The sequence below is a fragment of the Lepidochelys kempii genome, chromosome 9 (genome assembly GCF_965140285.1).
Source record: "Lepidochelys kempii isolate rLepKem1 chromosome 9, rLepKem1.hap1, whole genome shotgun sequence".
Classification (NCBI taxonomy): domain Eukaryota; kingdom Metazoa; phylum Chordata; order Testudines; family Cheloniidae; genus Lepidochelys; species Lepidochelys kempii.
Genome location: NC_136388.1, coordinates 1,164,427 through 1,183,803, shown reverse-complemented (window position 1 = coordinate 1,183,803; position 19,377 = coordinate 1,164,427). Strand labels below are relative to the sequence as shown.

At 50.6% G+C, this 19,377-nt stretch overlaps 1 protein-coding gene across 3 annotated transcripts in view; it reads right to left on the bottom strand.

Moving 5' to 3' along the window:
- XXYLT1 (xyloside xylosyltransferase 1) overlaps positions 1-19,377 on the bottom strand; it is a 103,576-nt gene that overhangs the window by 32,715 nt on the left and 51,484 nt on the right. For all 3 annotated transcript variants that reach the window (XM_073358987.1, XM_073358985.2, XM_073358986.2), the window contains exon 3: positions 6,941-7,073. In XM_073358987.1, the coding sequence (XP_073215088.1) occupies positions 6,941-7,073 (133 nt within the window). The remainder of the gene's footprint in view (positions 1-6,940; positions 7,074-19,377) is intronic.

Genomic DNA, 19,377 nt, shown 5'->3' with positions numbered 1-19,377 from the left:
GCTGTGCTATGTAGCCTTGCCCCGGGCAGGTTTTCATGACCCGCTACTCAAGATGCCTGAGCCCTGCCTGTCATTGTGCCGACACCGCGGGTAGCACAAGAGGCATTGCACTTCCTAGCACAGTCAGAGCCGCAGCACATGGCCCTGGGCACGGCCACTGCTCACACAAACGTGATCTGACCCCAGGCGAACGTGCACCTTGTTGCTGGACATGGATCGCAGAACCCTGGGCAACCAACCGGGGGCCAATCCTTGAAACACCACTCTGCCAGCTTCACTCTGGGGCTGCAGCACCATTGCACCCACAGAGGGGACCTGTCAAAGCTGCAAGGGAGCAGGGAGGAAATCACAAGGGAAAAGCAGGGTCCCCCCAGACCTGGAGCCAGCATGGCCTCAGGCACCGCAAGCAGCGCCTTCAATCCATCCCTGGGTCACAGGGCACACGAGAAAGGACCTGGCTGCAGTTCTGATGCCCTGTTTTTCTGTATAAATAATGCACCATTTTCATCGGGCTTAGAAATGGCATCAGGGTCCTAGCTCCTGTTCTTGTGTTGTTTGTTTGGTTTCTGTTTGCCAAGTCTTCCACCACAGGGGGTTTCAGTGCTAACGAGCAAGAGGAGTTCTGCAGGAGTGGGTGCCCTGGCTACCCCATAGCTCTCCACGCCCTGGATGGCTGGAGGATAGGGAGTCTTGGGTTTTTAATATGGATAAAAACAACAATACGGATAATCCAAACCAAACATGAGAGGATCAGTCAGAAGCAAAAACTGGTCTGAAAACATGAAATAGGGATATAAATAACCACTCACCCAGCCTGTCACTGCCATGAATATTCGCTGGACACCACACCCCAGTCTGCTACCATGCAGGTGCTTTCCTTTGACAGCAGAAAGTAAAGCACTACACCCTTATTCAGCCCTCCCGGGATGGCCAATCGTTCATGGACTTGGCCCGAGAACCACAACTTGCCTTTACAAGATCACTTGCAGAGAGGGGTTAGCAGGCTACATCCTCCAGAGCTACCCATAAGGCTGCTCCGGCCTCAGCCACCACACACAGAGCCATTCTACCTCTGAGGCATTCCCGGAAAACAAAGACACATTTTGTTCCATGCACACAGACTCCTGGAGTCTACACTGCGAACACTGTACAATGATCTCAGTCTGACGTTAACCTTGAAATCTGACTCTGCAACACCGTAGCTAGTCCCTGTGGTGTATTAAATGTGGCCACTGAGCCGGCTTCGGACGAGTGACCTAGAGGTGACAACAAGCACCACAGCCCATTGCCATTCCTCTCCCTGAGCTATGCACCAGCATCACAAGGGCGCAGCAAACAGCCGCTTTCATTTCAGCTCCGCTCACAAAACTGTTAAAAAAATAAACAGTGTTAAATGGAAAGGGATCCATTTAGCCAGAACACGTCCCCCACATGGTCCCACTGGCTTCGCCAACCCCGGAGAGCGAGAAGGGTTGTGTGCAAAGACGAGCCCCGGTCCCGCAGTCATGACTCTCTGGATGGGTGCAGGGATTCGACGGCACGGTGGGAGCCAAAGTCAGAGAACAAATGGTACTGTGGCTCCATATACAGTCTCTCTCAAACCGAGCAAATTTGCTCTAATTACAAATGAGATATTTTCTACCAGCCCAGCAAACTCAGTCAGGGTCCTGAAAGTCAAGACTGGTTATTCCTGGCCTGTGCGTTCTCCCTGGGAACGCAGATCTACAGCAGGAGCTCAGGGGACAGCTGGTTGGCGATTTGTCAGGCAGGTTGCATGCAGCTCATTCTCCCATGGCTCTCGTCACGGGGGTGCAAGTGGCACACTGGTGTCACGTAGGCCTCTGCACAGTAAAAATACCCTCCCAGTGCCAGCCACCGTTCGACCCACCCAGCAATGCTAGTGTACCCAGCTTCCGTACCACCCCTGGAGGAGGGTGAAGGGAGGGTGTGTGGCCAGAGACTGCTGCACTTCAGCTAGCCCCCGACGGCCTTTGATCCCGTGGGGACGGTTGCCAGGTGAGAGCAGCCCCAGGGCTGGCGGGGTAGGGCTACGTGCTGAAAACCAGGAAGCCCCAAGCCTCCCGCCTGCTGCACAGAGTCTCATAGCAGGAGAGAATCTGGGTCTTTAATTTCCAATATTAAGAAAAATCCATTTAGACTGATAAATAACAAATCTTAAACATTGGCACATTTCCTTTGGGCACAAGCCTGCCGCTGCCTGTCCGTTATACAGACTGGGCATGGGAGCAGAATCCACGCCATGTCTGTGCACCCAGCACTGAATTTATCCTGGCTCCGGCCAGCCAGCAGCGTACATAGTATGGCTGGGCTCCCCTCGGAAGAAGATTTAATTATTAATGCCCATTACTAACAGTTGAAATGGGAAAAGAAGAGACATGAAGAGCTGTTAATTTCTGATCTTTCCCTGAGCACACACTTATTACAACCAGCAATTCCAGTCTGGGGAGCTGAGCCGCTCCACCTGAGAACCCTCGTGCAAGCCAATCTGGTACAACCAACTCATCAAGGCATCTCACGGTGAGGATCTGGCTCAGCCTCGATTACAACGAAATTTGAGATTCGTCTTTTGAATAGACAAGGCCAAACTAAATCAATTTCCTTGTGTACTAATCAGAACATTGTGAATTTCAGTTTAGAGGAGACATCCTCAAAGGGGATCTGGAAATGACACCGCAAGAACCTGCTTTGCTCCTTTAGTCTGACTGCACTGTGCGGAAAGCCGGCCACACGCGTCACAGGCACAAAGGGAGTGATGCTGCTGACTCACGTTGCACAGCACCTTACTAGTCTCTAATGAAAAATGCTGTGTCAGAGCTAGGAATTACTATTGTTACAGGCAGGAAGTTACGGCTGAATTTGACAGCAGGCGTGAGCGCTCCTGCTGCATTCAGAGATGAGGAACGGTGCCCATGGGGTAGCCGTGTTCCCCCGGCCCCCCGAGGAGTCAGACACAGCAGAGCAAACCCTGAAGTCCCTTCTAGGCCGTAATTCAGCAAAGCCCTTGCCCAGGTCTCATGGAAGGTCCATGGGAGCGGCAGGTGCTCAGCACACTTGTAAATCAGGCACCTCGAGACAGGCGCCCGAGGACAGAGTTCGAATTCTGTCTACGGGCCACCAAGGGAGCTTTGCTCCAGCGACCTGCCCGAGTTCACCTAGATCCGTGCTGGGATTAGAACTTGGGGGCTCCTGGTGTCAAGCTGTCCTGCAGCGGCTCCAGGTCATGACTACCAAGCTCCGGGCAGACTGTTAGGAACCAGGGCACAAACCCCAGATTGGCTGCGAGTTCTACACTTAGATTTCACCGACCAATTAGCAAGTGTAAACTCCCCGGCCACTATAACAGTCTTCACATGGAGTCACAGACAGTCTCCTTGGGTACTCCAATCTGTCTCTCCACCTAAGTGTGACAGATGGTCCCTGACACCAAGGATCACAACAATATTCAGGTTACTCCCACTCCCAAAGGACCAGTCACTTTCCCACGGCACCTTAGATCCTATCACAAAAGACAATGCTTGTAGCCAATCTTATAATAAACCAACTAAAGATGTATTAAATAGGAAAAGGAAACAAGAGCTTAAAGAACAAGGTTAAAGCAGGTAAATTTACATACACAAATAAGCTACCATCTTAAGTTTCAAAAGGTACTAGAAGCTTCTATAAAAAGCAAGCTCTATATGTCCTTTAGGGCTAACCCAAGCTAAGCACTGGGGTTCTCTTGCTTCTGCCTAAAAACCTTGCCCCCAGAGTCCAGTCCTCCTTCTTAGGGGGTTTTATTCCCATCCCCGCATGTGCCCTGAACTGTGACCTCAGCGGATGGGAGGAAGCCACTTGCAAGACTCATCTTCATTGGGGTGGGGGAAAAGTAGAGCAACAAAGTCTTTTATCCTCTTTAATGTCCCACACTAGCCCGTCTGGTGTCGATGGGCCTTCCTTGTTGGCCAGGATGGTCTCCTTCTGTTGGAGACCAGCACTTTACACTAATGTCCCTCCCCTGTCTGGCGATTACGCAGTCACAGGGGCTTACTGTATCAATGCTTACATAGAATATCTGCATCTCATGTTACATAGTAATATGTGAGATTAACGTAAACAGCAACTCACAAGCATTCAATACAGTCTAAACACTAAACCCATAGCACCCAGATGAGCCAGTTCGGTTCGAGCTGTGGGCGTGTCCGTGCTCAGTTGGGACCTGGGGACCTTCGCATGAGCTGGCACCTGGTCTGCTAGCTCGCTCCAGCTCCCTGGTCTGCGCTCAGATCACTCCCCTGCACCTCTCTTCAATAACAACTTTCTCTCTGCACATGAAGGAGCCTAGCATTGCCCTCACACCACCGTCTTTATGGTTTGTGTTTTAGGCTCGTCTGTCCCCAAAGCTGGGGTGAAGTTGTGGGGCATCGTCAAACTCAAAGCCACTGTCTGAAGCATTTCTTCCCTGCCACCGTTACAGGCCTCGTGTATGGTCACTAGAGGTGAGAGAGGCAGAGACACATCCCTTAGGCTGGCAGTTCGGTTACTCTGTGCCCAGGAGAGGCCCTTGTGCACAGCGGTGCCGCTGTGTCCCTGAGCAGCCAGCCAGCCAGGCTCCCAGTCTCTGTGGCTCTTTCGCACAGCAGCATGGGCGGGGTTTGGTTTTATATAAGAGTTTGTAACCCCCATGAACCTGGCAGGAGGGGGAGTGGTGGGTGGGCGCGGCAGCAGGGACAGGGAAAGACCCTGACATACCTTCAACTCCTTTAAAACAATGGATCAGGTTCCCGTTGCACTGGATGGTTGTGCATCACCATGGATGCTGTGCAGCTTGGAGCTCGCTTGAGGCTCCGGGGCCACGTCACCCTGATCACGCAAGACCAAGCTGATGGAATGGCTCAGCTCCCAACACACCGGGCTCTGCTGAAAACGAGGCTACTTACTGAGGTGCCAAGGGGGAGCTCCGTGAATCTCTGGGCCTACTGGGTGCACACTCAGCTCTGGCTGTGACGGGGGACGCCAGAGCTCTGTTAACTCCACTTCCCAGCTGCTGGGATTTGCAGTGGTGAAGGGCGACAGCCCTGGAAAACCCTGGCTCCTCGTTATCCACAAGCCTGGCCCAGTCAAGGAAGTGAAAACATCCATTTCCTACACCTCGCTGATGGCCTGAAACCTGACCCACATTTCTGTCTCTGAAAAGGAAATGGGACCTCACTCTGCACTGGCTCAGTCTGGGCTTCCTGCTGAGCACAAGCGACTCAATGGTGCCAAGAGACACCCAGGTCGGACAATTACTTTGTGAGGAGTTCATTAGCGTGTGAATCCAGATCCATGATCCCACTGAGCTCATGTTGCAAGCGGACTCCCAATGTGAAACCAAGGCACAGCTTGGAGATGGACCCTAATCTCATAGAAAAACATTTCAAAAGGATTATCGTGTTTTAGCAACCAGGCCAAGTCCCAGGCCAGTGACTCTCACTGGAAGCAGTCACGTTTCCTTAAAGAAATCCCAGCACTCTCAGAAGCGGTTACACATATTTAAAAAGATCATACTGTGGTCTGAAGCCATGTGAATGTCTCTAGCTCTAGTGATCCCAGATGCTGTGTCAGGGATAGAGAGAAGGGAAAACGGTTTCTCTCCCTATCCTCCTTTGCCGATTTCTACATGGGGTGTAGGGTCAGTCAGGGGCTCCTCGGAGTCACTAGCTACCCAGCCAGGCTCCCCATTGGTTATGTGACTTTCACCCGGCAATAGTGGAGAGAAACCAACACAAAGACACTGGAAATGCCGTTCGCTTGCCCCTGCCAGGCCTTGTGACTGTGACTGGAAACATTTTTGGCTCTGTTGGAGCAGGCTGCGGCTTGAACTCCTGAATTCTCCACCTGGGTCGAGCTTGCAAAGCAGGATTACTGAGTTTTATCAGTGTGTAGTCTCCAGCATTCGTACAAATATGTCTTAGACCAAAGGACATTTTTCAGTACAAAAATCATCGACTGCAACTGAAATCAGCACCAGCAAGAGCAGTAGCCTCCAGGACATGTGGGAAACCCACATCTACACAACATGCAAGTCAATATATTCCCAGCCCGTATACTCAGCACTCCAGCAGGACCCTTCAGGCAGTTCAAAGCCTCGCTTTCCTCCCTTTTGTTCTGTGCCTGCAGTGAAACGAAAGAACCAATCAAGTGCAAGGAGCCAAGAGTGGCCCCTAGTATGGAGGTGCTCACCGTGTTTGGGGTCAGGGATTCCCTGGCCGGGGTCACTTTTTAGCACTGAATGTGGTCTGAAATCGGTGCAGGAAGTGGAGGGTGAGACCCATTTACACCTAGCATCACCACGATGCCGTGCACGCAGCCCCCCGAGGTGAGCAGAGAGGCCAGGAGGATGGCCGCACTGCACAGAGCCTGTGATTAGAACTTGGTTCGGCTCAGTGGTCAGACTAGCAAAACACACATGCAGCTGTCACCTGGCACCCACCTTGGCCTGGGAAACCGTTGCTGCTCTGACTGACAGAACTGAATCTTTGTGGCCAAGGTTTTAGATGGAGACGCCCAGAGTTAGGCTCCTAAATCCAGCTGTAGGCACCTAGAGAGAAGCGGCCTTAGCACCCACAAGTCACAGCGACTCCTCTGGGAGCAGCACGGCCGGGAGCCAGGCCACGTCCAGGGAGCCCATGTACAGACTTCAGGAACTCAGCTTTGCAAGTTTTGGCCTCTCTGTCCGAAGTGACACATGGAGTTAATGACTTAGGCAAAGAACAGCGTCCTGTATGTTTCCCTTCACACAGACACCCGACTCTGAATACCCCCAATACACAGCCCCAGTAGGCAGGACTCATGGGATCTCTGTACTTTGCTCTGCAGGGTAAGTCTCCATGTGAGCAAAGCACAGGAACGCCAGCTGCTGTCTCGCCACCTCTGCTGAGTGCCACTCACACTGGCATACCTGTAGACAGGCTGCATCTCTCTGGCTATCCCAATGACGGCTCCTTGCAGGAAATGGTCAAACTCCTCAAACAGCTCTCGGATGTTGGTCTTGTACTGCAGGTCCAAGTCCAGCTGGATTATCCGTTCTATCTCTAGGAGAGAGAGAGAAGAAAAATCAGCAACACAAGGTGACAAACTCACGCAGCTGTAAATCCATGGGGACGTCAAGGGGGCTACGCCGATTTACTCCACCTCAATAGATGGGGGACCAATCTCCTCGGGGACTGGCTAGTGTGACGAAGTGGGACTCTTCTTAATGTTTCCTCTGAATAGTGTGGGGGTGCCTCAGTTTCCCCTAGGCAGTTCTTAAGTCTCTAGGTGGTGGGGTAAGGGTGTATGATCATTGCAGAGCCCTAGAGGGCCGGTGTGTGCAGGGGTCTGGACACAGAGAATGGCCGACACCCTGTTTCCTGGCAACTGATGGCCTGGGCCCTTCCCCCCTGCGAGGTGAGAGCTAAAGGGTGGGAGAACAAAGGAATCAGGTGACCTCCTGGCCCGGGAAAGGAACAAAGCCCAGAGGAGGAGGGGCTGGAGGGAGTTTTCAGTTTGGGGCTGGCTGGGACATGGAGTGAAGTGCAGACGTGGTTGTCTGGCTCACGGCCCCCCAAAATGGACCCAGCTGAGGGGTCCCGTTCTCTGCACCTGCAAGCTCTGTTTTAGACCATGTTCCTGTCATCTAATAAACCTTCTGTTTTACTGGCTGGCTGAGAGTCACGTCTGACTGCGAAGTTGGGGTGCAGGACCCTCTGGCTTCCCCAGGAGCCCCGCCTGAGCGGACTCGCTGGGGGGAAGCACACGGAGGGGCAGAGGATGCTGAATGCTCCGAGGCCAGACCCAGGAAGGTGGAAGCTGTGTGAGCTGTGTGTCCTGAAGACAGGCTGCTCACAGAAAGGCGACTACCCCAGAGTCCTGACTGGCTTCATGGGGAGCAGTTCCAGAGCATCGCCCAGGGACTCCGTGACAACTGGTGGCAGCGGTGGGATGTACTGCACCCCGTGGATGGCGCTTCCTGCAGTAAGTGACTGGGGAGCAGTAACACGAAGGGGGATTGCCGAGGACCAGGCCTGCTGAAGGCTCAGAGAGGAGCGGTTTCAGGGGGCGGTTAACCCCTGGGAGTGTGTGACCAGCGAGAAGGACTGTGCAGTAGTGGGGTCCCCCTGGGGACTGCAGTGAGCAGTCTCAGGGGCGGAGGAGCCTGCAGCTTGGCCCGGGGAGAGAGAAGGACTTTTGCAGTAACAGGGTTCCCCTGGGGATTGCAGTGAGCAGTCCAAGGGGCGGAGGAGTCTGCAGCTCGACCCTGGCAAAGAGGTGGTGACCTCGAGAAGGGCTGGCACACTAGGGGTTCTCCCTGGAAACCGTGGGGAGCTGAGAACACACGGGCCTGTGAGTCCACAACAACTTGGGAGGAGCGGAGTGATGGTCTGTCCCCGTCTCCTTAAGAAGGACATTGTAACCCTGTGCAAAAAGAGAGGGTTGAGCGTTGGAAAGTTCACCAAAGCACAGTTAATCGTGCAGCTGGAGGAGGATGACCGCTCTAAGGAACAGATTCCTGACCCCAACTGGGGCTATAGCAGGATCTGGGAGCAGCTGGAGTGGGAGCCAGGCATCCCCAAGACTCCTGTCCCCGACCAGACGGGGGTCTTCACGATCGGGTTCCCCATCGGGGGATCGAGACGGACGGGATTGGAGCTGAGTCCGAGGGAGCAAGAGGACTGTGAGAGACAGCGAGAGCCCGAGAAAGAGCTGCAGAAGCAGCAGCAGCATGAACTGGCGGTGGTGGGGTGGAGAGGCCTAGGGGACCTCCCCGGGGTGAGTGGGGATAGACCCCGGGGGGCCAGTTCCGCAGGGAACCTCGAGACTAAATTGCTGCCCCTAGTTAAGGGGGGGGGTGTGGATGCCCACCTCACTGCCTTTGAGCAGGCTGGCGATTTGAACCAAGGGGACCCTGCGGAAAAGCCCCGGTGTCTAGCTCCCTTGCTGGGTCCCAAGGCCACAGACTCCATCAGCCAGATGGGTGGGGAGGTGGACACGCTCCCACTCCTGGTCCCAACCTATATGTCTGTGTGGAGTTTTCTGGGGCCAGGCCCCTCGGATCTCCAGTGGGAGCAGAAGGTGATGGTCAATGGGGAGACATTCTTGGGGTGGCCAAAGGGCATGGGCTGCATAAACCTTCCCACATGCGGCCTGCGAGTGCTATCGACCACCCCTGACCTAAGGGAGGGCGTGAAACTGGAAGGGCCTGGTGTAACTCCTACCAAGGAAGGCTGGGGCATCCATGGGAACGTTGGTGGCTTCGAACTTCCCCAGGTCACCGGCTAAAGTGACCCCGCTCAGTTCGATCTCGAAGGGGGGAGAGATGTGACGAAGTGGGACTCTTCTTAATGTTTCCTCTGAATAGTGTGGGGGTGCCTCAGTTTCCCCTAGGCAGTTCTTAAGTCTCTAGGTGGTGGGGTAAGGGTGTATGATCATTGCAGAGCCCTAGAGGGCCGGTGTGTGCAGGGGTCTGGACACAGAGAATGGCCGACACCCTGTTTCCTGGCAACTGATGGCCTGGGCCCTTCCCCCCTGCGAGGTGAGAGCTAAAGGGTGGGAGAACAAAGGAATCAGGTGACCTCCTGGCCCGGGAAAGGAACAAAGCCCAGAGGAGGAGGGGCTGGAGGGAGTTTTCAGTTTGGGGCTGGCTGGGACATGGAGTGAAGTGCAGACGTGGTTGTCTGGCTCACGGCCCCCCCAAAATGGACCCAGCTGAGGGGTCCCGTTCTCTGCACCTGCAAGCTCTGTTTTAGACCATGTTCCTGTCATCTAATAAACCTTCTGTTTTACTGGCTGGCTGAGAGTCACGTCTGACTGCGAAGTTGGGGTGCAGGACCCTCTGGCTTCCCCAGGAGCCCCACCTGAGTGGACTCGCTGGGGGGAAGCACACGGAGGGGCAGAGGATGCTGAATGCTCCGAGGCCAGACCCAGGAAGGTGGAAGCTGTGTGAGCTGTGTGTCCTGAAGACAGGCTGCTCACAGAAAGGCGACTACCCCAGAGTCCTGACTGGCTTCATGGGGAGCAGTTCCAGAGCATCGCCCAGGGACTCCGTGACAGCTAGCCACAGCAGTAAGGAGGGGGTTAAACTAACAGCAGCAGAGGAGGGTAAAAACAGGGAAAACACGAGCCTTCAGTCAACACAAAATTGAGATGAAGACGACAAAATTAATGAAGGAACCAAAGGCTGTGAAAAGAAGAAATTTTTAAATTGCCAACACACCAGTGTGAGGAGCCTGGGTAACTGCCAAGAGGAATCGGAATTGCTCATCGTTAAGGCTACAATTTTGACACAGAAGTAGCCAAAGTCACGGAATCCGTGACTTCCAAAGACCTCCGTGACTTCAGCCTCGGCAGCTGGGAGCTGCAGGGTCCCGCTGCCTCCTGCAGCAGCAGGGAGCTGTGAGGTATCCCCCTCCCAGCCTCTGCGGGGGACAGGATGATCCACACAGCTCCCTGCCAGCCGTGGCAGCAGGGGGACACCCACACCTCCCTGCCAGCTGCTGTGGAGCAGGGGGACCCCAGCGGCTCCCCAGCCATGGCGCAGAGGGACCCCAGCGGCTCTCCACCGCCTCTGGGAAGGAGGACGACCCTGGCAGCTCCTTGGACACTGCTACAGTTATTAGTTATTATTATCCATGACAAAATCTTAGTCTCACTCATTGTGACCGTAAATGCCACCTAGTTGGCATTGCTGACACCGGGTGGGGTGATGCCAATGACTGCACTGTTAAAATCAGTGGTTATCACCTACTGAGGAAGGACTGAGTAAGCAAAAGGGGAGGGAGAGGGGAGGGGCACTCTGTGTCAAAAATGGTATCAGCTGTGTCTGGGTCACTGATAACTCAGAAGACAATGCTCATGAATGCTTATGGATCAATGTCCAATGGATCAAGCACAAGATGGGGGCGGTATTAGCTGGTGTCTGCTACAGACCCCAAATCACACTAGAGAACAGGATGACAGGCTCCTTATGCACCTATCTGTAATGTTTAGGAAGAAAAGCTGAGTGATCAAGGGGAACTTCAATTTGAGCGACATACATTGCAGGTCTCATGTTGCCAGTACTAAAACATCCTTGGAATTTCTAAACATTATAGATGACAATTTCCTAACTCAACACAGGGGAATTCTTTATTAGGCTTTATCCTAACAGATCACAGAACTAAAAGTTAATGGTAACTTAGGTATAAGACACCATGATTGGATCACATTTATAATGTCCAAGAACAATGAATTCCAGACCAGTTATATATACTTGGTGTTTTAATGGGACCAATTTCACAAAGCTGAAAACGAATATGAGACAAATCAGCTGGGAGGAACAATTTAATCAGAAAAATCTGAATGATAACTGGGAATTGTTTAAGAACACCTTACTAGCTGCCCAAAAAACCACAATCGAGGAAGAAGGTGTACCGGTTTAAAAAAACCACCTGGGTTAGAGGATAAGTGAAGGCACCTATAAAAAATAATGTGTTTACACACATACACCACAACAAATTGAAGAATGGGGAAGTTGATAGTCATGAATATATATCAGAATTTAGGAACTGTAGAAAATTGATAAGGAAAGCAAAGGAACATAAGAAGTCTATGGCCCGCAGAGTTAAGGACAATAACAAAGTGTTTTAAAAAACATCCCAGGAACAAAAAGAATCCTGACAACAGTACTGGTCCGTTACTAGATGGAAATAGAAGAATTATCAACAGTAATGCAGAAAAGGCAGGAGTATTCCATATATATTTCTATTCTGTATTTAGGGAAAAAAACAGATTTAGGCAATCTCATTGTATGGTGATAACACTCTTTCCATTCCACCAATGTATCTGGATATTAAATAGAAGCTATTAAAGTCAGACATTTTAAAATCAGCAAGTCACGATAATTTGCATCCAAAAGCTTTAAAAGAGCTGGCTGAGAAGCTCGCTGGACTGTTAATGTTGATTTTCAATAAGTCTTGGAGGACTGGGGAATTTCCAGAAGACTGGAAGAAAGCCAATGTTGTGCTAATATTTTAAAAGTGTAATCAGGATGACCTGTGTAATTATAACTCTGTCAGCATGATATCAATCCCAGGTAAGATAATGGAGTGGCTGCTGTGGGATTCGATTAATAATTAAAATAAGGTAATGTAAGTAATGCAAATCAACATGGGTTTATGAAAAACAGATCCTGTCAAATTAAGTTTATATATTTTTGATGAGATTACAAGTTTGGTTGATAAAAGTAATAGTGTTTACATAAGAAATTAAGAATGGCCCTACTGGGTCAGACCAAAGGTCCATCTAGCCCAGTATCCTGTCTTCCGACAGTGGCCAGTGCCAGGTGCCCCAGAGGGAATGAACAGAACAGGGAATCATCAAGTGATCCATGCCCTGTCACCCATTCCCAGCTTCTGACAAACAGAGGCTAGGGACACCATCCCTACCCATTCTGATTAAAAGCCATTGATGGACCTACCCTCCATGAATTTATCTAGTTCTGTATTAAACCGTTTTATGGTCTTGGCTTTCACAACATCCTCTAGCAAAGAGTTCCACAGGTTGACTGTGCATTGTGTGAAGAAATACTTCCTTCTGTTTGTTTCAAACCTGCTGCCTATTAATTTCATTTGGCAACCCCTAGTTCATGTGTTATGAGAAGGAGTAAACACCACTTCCCTATTTACTTTCTCCATGCCAGTCATGATTTTATAGACCTCTATCATATCCCCCATTAATCATCTCTTTTCCAAGCTTAAAAATCCCAGCCTAATTAATCTCTCCTCATATGGAAGCCATTCCATACCCCTAATCATTTCTGTTGTCCTTTTCTGAATCTTTTCCAATTCCAATATATCTTTCTGAGATGGGGCAACCACATCTGCATGCAGTATTCAAGTTGTGGGCGTACCATGGATTTATCTAGAGGCAACATGATATTTTCTATCTTATTTTCTATCCCTTTCTTAATGATTCCCAATAATTTTGTTTGCTTTTTTGACTGCCACTGCCCATTGAGTGGATGTTTTCAGAGAACTATCCACAACGACTCCAGATCTCTTTCTTGAGTGGTAACAGCTAATTTAGACCCCATCATTTTATATTTATAGTTGGGATTATGTTTTCCAGTGTGCATTTCTTTGCATTTATCAACACTGAATTTCATCTGCCATTTTGTTGCCCAGTCACCCAGTTTTGAGAGATCCTTTTGTAGCTCTTTGCAGTCTGCAAATTTTGGCACCTCACTGTTTACCCCTGTTTATGAATATATTAAATAGGACTGAGCCCAGTACAGACCCCTGGGGGACACCACTATTTACTGCTCTCTATTCTGAAAACTGACCATTTATTCCTACCCTTCGTTTCCTATCTTTTAACCAGTTACCAATCCATGAGAGAACCTTCCCTCTTATCCCATGACAGCTTATTTTGCTTTAGAGCCTTTCGTGAGGGACCTTGTCAAAGGCTTTCTGAAAATCTAAGTACACTATAGTCACTGGATTCCCCTTGTCCACATGCTTGTTGATCCCTTCAAAGAATTCTAGTAGATTGGTGAGGTAGGATTTCAAAAAGCACATTGACTCTTCCCCAACAAATTATGTTCATCTGTGTGTCTGACAATTCTGCTCTTTACGATAGTTTTAACCAGTTTGCCTGGTACTGAAGTCAGGCTTACTGGCCTCTAATTGCCGGGATCACCTCTGGATCCCATTTTTAAAATTGGCGTCACATTAGCTATCCTCCAGTCATTTGGTACAGAAGCTGATTTGAATGGTAGGTTACAGACGACAGTTAGTAGTCCTGCAATTTCACATTTGAGTTCCTTCAGAACTCTTGGGTGAATACCATCTGGTCCTGGTGACTTATTACAGTTTAGTTTATCAATTTGTTCCAAAACCTCCTCTAATGACACCTCAGTCTGGGACAGTTCCTCAGATTTGTCATCTAAAAATGATATATTTAATATACATACATAATATACTTACAGACTTCTGTAAGGCACTGAACTGGCACCACACAATTATTTGATTAAAAAGCTAGAACAATATATAAAATCAACATTGTACAGATTAAATGGTTTAAAAACTGGCTAATTGATAGGTCTCAAAATATAACTGTAAAACGGGGAATTGTCATTGAGCGGGTCTGTTTCACCCTGGGATTGGTTTTTAGTCCTATGCTATTTAACATTTTTATTAATGACCTGGAAGAAAATAGAAAATCACAACTGATAACATTTGCAGACGACACAACAATGGGGGAGTGATAAACAGCGAAGAGGACATGTCACTGATTCAGAGCAATCTGGATCATTTGGTAAGCTGGGCGCAAGCAAATAGCATGTGGTATAATACAGCTAAGTGTAAATGTATCCATCTAGGAGCAAAGAACTGCTTTCTTACAGGATCAGGGGGGTCCCTACGTGGGAAGCAGGGACTCTGAAAAAGATTTGGGAGGCATGATGGCCAATCAGATGAACATGAGCGCCCGGCGTGATGAACAACAAGCTAATGTGATCAACAACAACAACATGCTCTGGGATGGATAAACAGGGGACTCTCGAGTAGGAGCTGACAGCTTATTTTACCTCTATATTTGCACTGCCGTTACTGGTACTTGAATCCCGTGTCCAGTTCGGGGTCCCACAATTCAAGAGGGATGTTGATAAACTGGAGAGAGGAGCCACGAGAATGATCAAAAGATTAGAAAACCAGCCTTGTAGTGACAGACTCAAGGACCTCCATCTATTTAGTTTAACAAAGAGAAGGTTAAGGGGCGACTTGATCACAGTCTGTAAGTACCTGCATGGGGACCAAAGATTTAATAATGGACTCTTCAGTCTAGCAGAGACAGGTCTAACAGGATCCAGTGGCTGGAAGGTGAAGCTAGACAAATTCAGACTGGAAATAAGGCGAATATTTTTAACAGTGAGATTAATTAACCACCTGAACAATTTACCAAGGGTCGTGGTGGATTCTCCATGACTGACAATTTTTAAATCAAGATGGGATGTTTTTCTAAAAGCTCTGCTCTGGGAATTATTGTGGAGCAGTTAAATGGCCTGTGCTGTACAGGAAGTCAGACGAGATGATCACGACAGTCCCGTCCAGCCTTGGAATCTATGAATCTAGGATCTGGGCCACACAGCTCAGTGGGCCAGATTCTGATCTCACTTACTTTGGTGTAACCTGAGAACAGCTCCATCAAATTCAGGAAACTTAAATACTAATAACTTAGGGCCGATTCTTCAAAGGTATCTGGGCAATGGAAGTTAGAAGTTTAAAGACCTTCCAGGTCTTGGCCTTCATGCTTTGGACAGGCATTCTAATGTGCCAATGGACCCCTCTGATAAACCACTAACAGAGCCACCGTTTAGGCTAGTTACAATTCTAGATTCTCTGGGCAGATTCTAATTTCTCTTCCACTTGTGTAAATTGATTTCTAATCATCATTTAGCTCTCGCTGCTGTCTAAACCTCTCCCTGCTCTAGTTTGGTCTGTTGTTAGCCACCAGAAGAAGTAAAGGCAATTCCGAGCTGTAGATTTATTGAGTCTCCATGGATACCTTTAAGCATGGAGCTGTCTTGGGAAGTGAGTCTGTAGAAAGAGCATCACCTGCGCATTCACTGTGTCTCAGGCTACGGCTACAGGACAGAGCTTACGGCAGCGCCGCTGTCCAATGCAGCGCCGCTAGAGCAGACAGAGCTCTCCGTCGATGTAATTCATCCACCCCCAACCAGCGGCGGACGCTCTCCTGCCAACACTGCGCCGTCCACACCAGTGCTCAGGTCGGTGTGACTCAGGTCGCTGGGGGGGGTGGGGGATTCACACCCCCGAGCGACATAACCTATGCCAACCTAAGCAGTAATGGGTACACAGCCTCACTGAGTCCTAGAGCACATCAGCTCATCCCCCAAGCACAGAGTGCTCCAGCTGCCAGCCCTGCAGACTCGGAGTGCTACCGTGGGGCTGTTCCACCTTAGGCTGGATCATTACGTAAGTCAGGTTCTATGGGTCAAATTACATCCTCAGCATCCCCGGTGCAACCCACTAGCTTTCCGTGAGTGTGGGTAGCGAGCTCCCAGGTCACAGCACTGACTCGGCTGCACGGGAGCTGCCCAATTTCGCAGGGCTGGCAGCTGGAGAGTGCTCTTTGGCTGCAGGATGAGGCAACGTGCTCTAGAAATCAGAGACGCAGTGAGAAATGAGGGTCACTTGCAGAGCAGACCTGCGCCGAGTGCCCAGCTCAAGGCTCACTGCACAATTTGCTTCTCCAGAAGAAACACTCCAATACTGTTCTAAGCACCACGCACCAAGCCGCTCACACCTGACGACGCACCGAGACCGATCTGCACAGTGACTTTACCAGGGTAAAACTGATGGGCTGACAGTGCTGAGTGCCAGAGGCCTCCACTTAACTACAGAGAAGGTGCAGGGACAAGCATCTTCACCTAGTTCAGCCACATGCCTGCCCCTGCCCTGGCGTGCCAGACACAGCTCGGTCTCCATGGTCTGCCCGGGCCTTGCCCTCACCCTCTGCTGACACAGCCAGTCAGTGACCATCATGGGGCCCTGTTCACTTGGAACAGGTCTGAGATCCAACATGTCAGCCCCTGCGCACCAAGCAGCCAGAGGATCACGCCGGGCTCGTTCCAAGCTGCCAAGAGGGAGGTGAAAGGCTCCCTGGCCCATTCCCGATCCCGAGACACCTAGCTCCTTCACACACCACCGAGGCGGAAGGGCACTGGCAGCCCAGCCAGGTAAGGTGGACTCTGACAAGAGGGGATGGGAGGGGAGACTGCCACATTACCCTACCCTACGTTTATAGAACAGTTCATTGTACAACAGGGCTGGCACCATTCAGGGCTGATGGGTCCCTTTTCCAGAGCGCTTGTTCCATGTGGATTTCATTCACTGCATTTACATTTCAGCGGGCTGAAGAGCAATGCAGCAAGGGCAGGAAGACAGCATTTCCCTTTCCCCTGCCCACGGCCAAACATCTTACATTGCCACGCGCTCTCTGGCCGCTCTGCACACGGGTCACACCATCCGCAGTTACCATTGTGCTGAGGATGGGTGGAAAGCCCTCCGTTTTCAGATCTAAAAGCATACTGCAGGGAATAGGAGAGACGACGCAGACTGGAGGGGCTGGGAACATATAGATCAAGTATGTGGCTTTTCCATTTCAAATGCATCCAGCACTTTCTATTTATATGTCTCCGGAACACATGGCTTTACAGCAGCACTGAATTCTTTGCAAAACCCTGCACTAATCCAGGGCACTCAGCACCTGGCCTATCCAATATACTATCCTCAGTGGAAAAGAAAAAGAAAAGTTAAAGAATAAACCATGACATCAGACAAGAGACTTGCAGTCTAGTTGCTGAAGTATCGAAGCTAAACTGTAAATCAAGGTGAAATACTGTCTGAGCGCCAACCTGCTCAGTATTTCGTTTTGTTAGCTGGAGATGTGCTCATCCAACACTATCTAAAGGGGAGAGATGTACTCACTTCAGACTGCAGCAAACAATCCCACGGCCTGGCTAGTATTTGCCACCATCATAATCCTCTGTTTGCAAAGATTTCAAACCGGTGTGCAGTAATGTGTGTGCTAAAGCAGATCCCCTCACTTTCTGGCTAACTTTAGGAAGCGTTAGCACGATGCAAGCAGAGTGACATAGGAGTAGGCTCTCCGAACTGGGAACATGAGACACAGGCCTGAACACCCCTGGGTCTTTCCAGGGTGCCTTCTCGAACCTTAAAGCTAAACCAGGATTTCACAGCTGCTCAGTATCGCTACAGAGGGCCAAACCAAATCCCTGTACCCACATGTCCCATGAACGCAGACGTGGATATAGATAAAACTGGGCTGGCTAGCCCCATCACTCACAGGGACCTGAAGATGGATCCTGGAAGTCACTTGTGCAGACCAGCACCGTCCATTCACTGACCCCGACCAGAACAGCCCCTGGGCTACACATAGGAATAAGGGAGCGGGGATTAGAGAGGTGTGCCCCATTTGGGATTTAGGGCAAACCACATAAATGGGATAGTCCAACCCCAGGCGAAGGGAACCGTTTGGCGGGAAAGGGCGTGCTGTGAAATCGATAGCGTTACCAGCCAGCAGGCTCGCAGGGTGCAAACTCGCCCGCACCGCTGCTTTCCATGGCAGCGCAGGCTCCGTGGACCGTGGCTGGGACAACAGGCTGTTTCTGGAATCTCTCATGCTGTGCAGGGAGGTGCCTCCAGCTGTCAGTCACATGCAGAATCTTTCTTTCATTTACCAGAACGTTTTTTAAGAATCCGACTTCAGCTCAGCTGCAGCCAGGCAACTGCAAGGAGGGCCCGTCACAGGTCAGTGCTCAACAACTTGTGCTAAAAGGGAATCTCCACTAGCGGTTTGCTATATAGGCACTATGACACATAGATGAGTGGGTAATTCCACACAGCGGAGGACAGTGACAGACATATGCTGCCATGCTCTAATGCAGCTACTGCTTCCTCCTATGACAACATCCGAGATGCTCCGAGAACTTTAACTGTTCGTGAACTTGCCTCACAAGTGCCAGGGGACGGAGGCGTCATTAGCCCTGTTACAGGCGGGGATACGAAGTGCTTTCCCCAAGGTCATCCAGGGAGTCCGGCAGAGCTGGGAACTGAACCCAGAGCTCCTGAGCCCCAATTCCCTGCTTTAACTACAAGACATTTAACCAAAATCGCCAAACTGTCTCCAGGAGGAATTGGGCCCCTGGGCTCCTGCAGCACCCGAGCAAAGGAGGCAGAGCGATGGGAAATTTTGACCTGTTTCTGTGGAAAGCGCACAGTTTGCACCAGACCCAACTTTGGCCCCTGCAAACCCGCAGCCAAGGAGGCAGAGCGATCTCCATGGGAGCAGGCGGCTGTAACCTCTGCCGGGGAGAAGCACCCCAAGGAGCAGCCTGGCTTCAGAACGGGGGAGCCAGGAGGAGGGGACTGAAACTTCCATCTGCCATGTGCTTCCAAGGAGCAGGAATGGGGGAAGGGATCTGGTACCCCTAGAAGGGACGGCTCTGGGAAGAGCTCCCAGCCGCAGCAGGCGAGGTTTCCAAAGCTATCTACTCTAGCGTACAGCAGCCTTGAGACAGCTCATCGGGTTTCAATTAAACCAGCCACCAGCCATGCCACCTGACAGCTCTCTGTAATTCTAGAAAACAAACTGCAATTAATTGTGCCCCAGAAGGAAGCTGAGCTCAGAGAGGAACTCCAATTTCCTCTCGCCTCTCTGCACTGGTCTGTAGGCCGCGCTGGCTGACACACCTCCAGAGAACAGCCACCCTCAAGTGAGACATGGAGAGAGTAAAAACATTATAAAAGCATCTCGCACTTAGGCAGAAAATGAGCA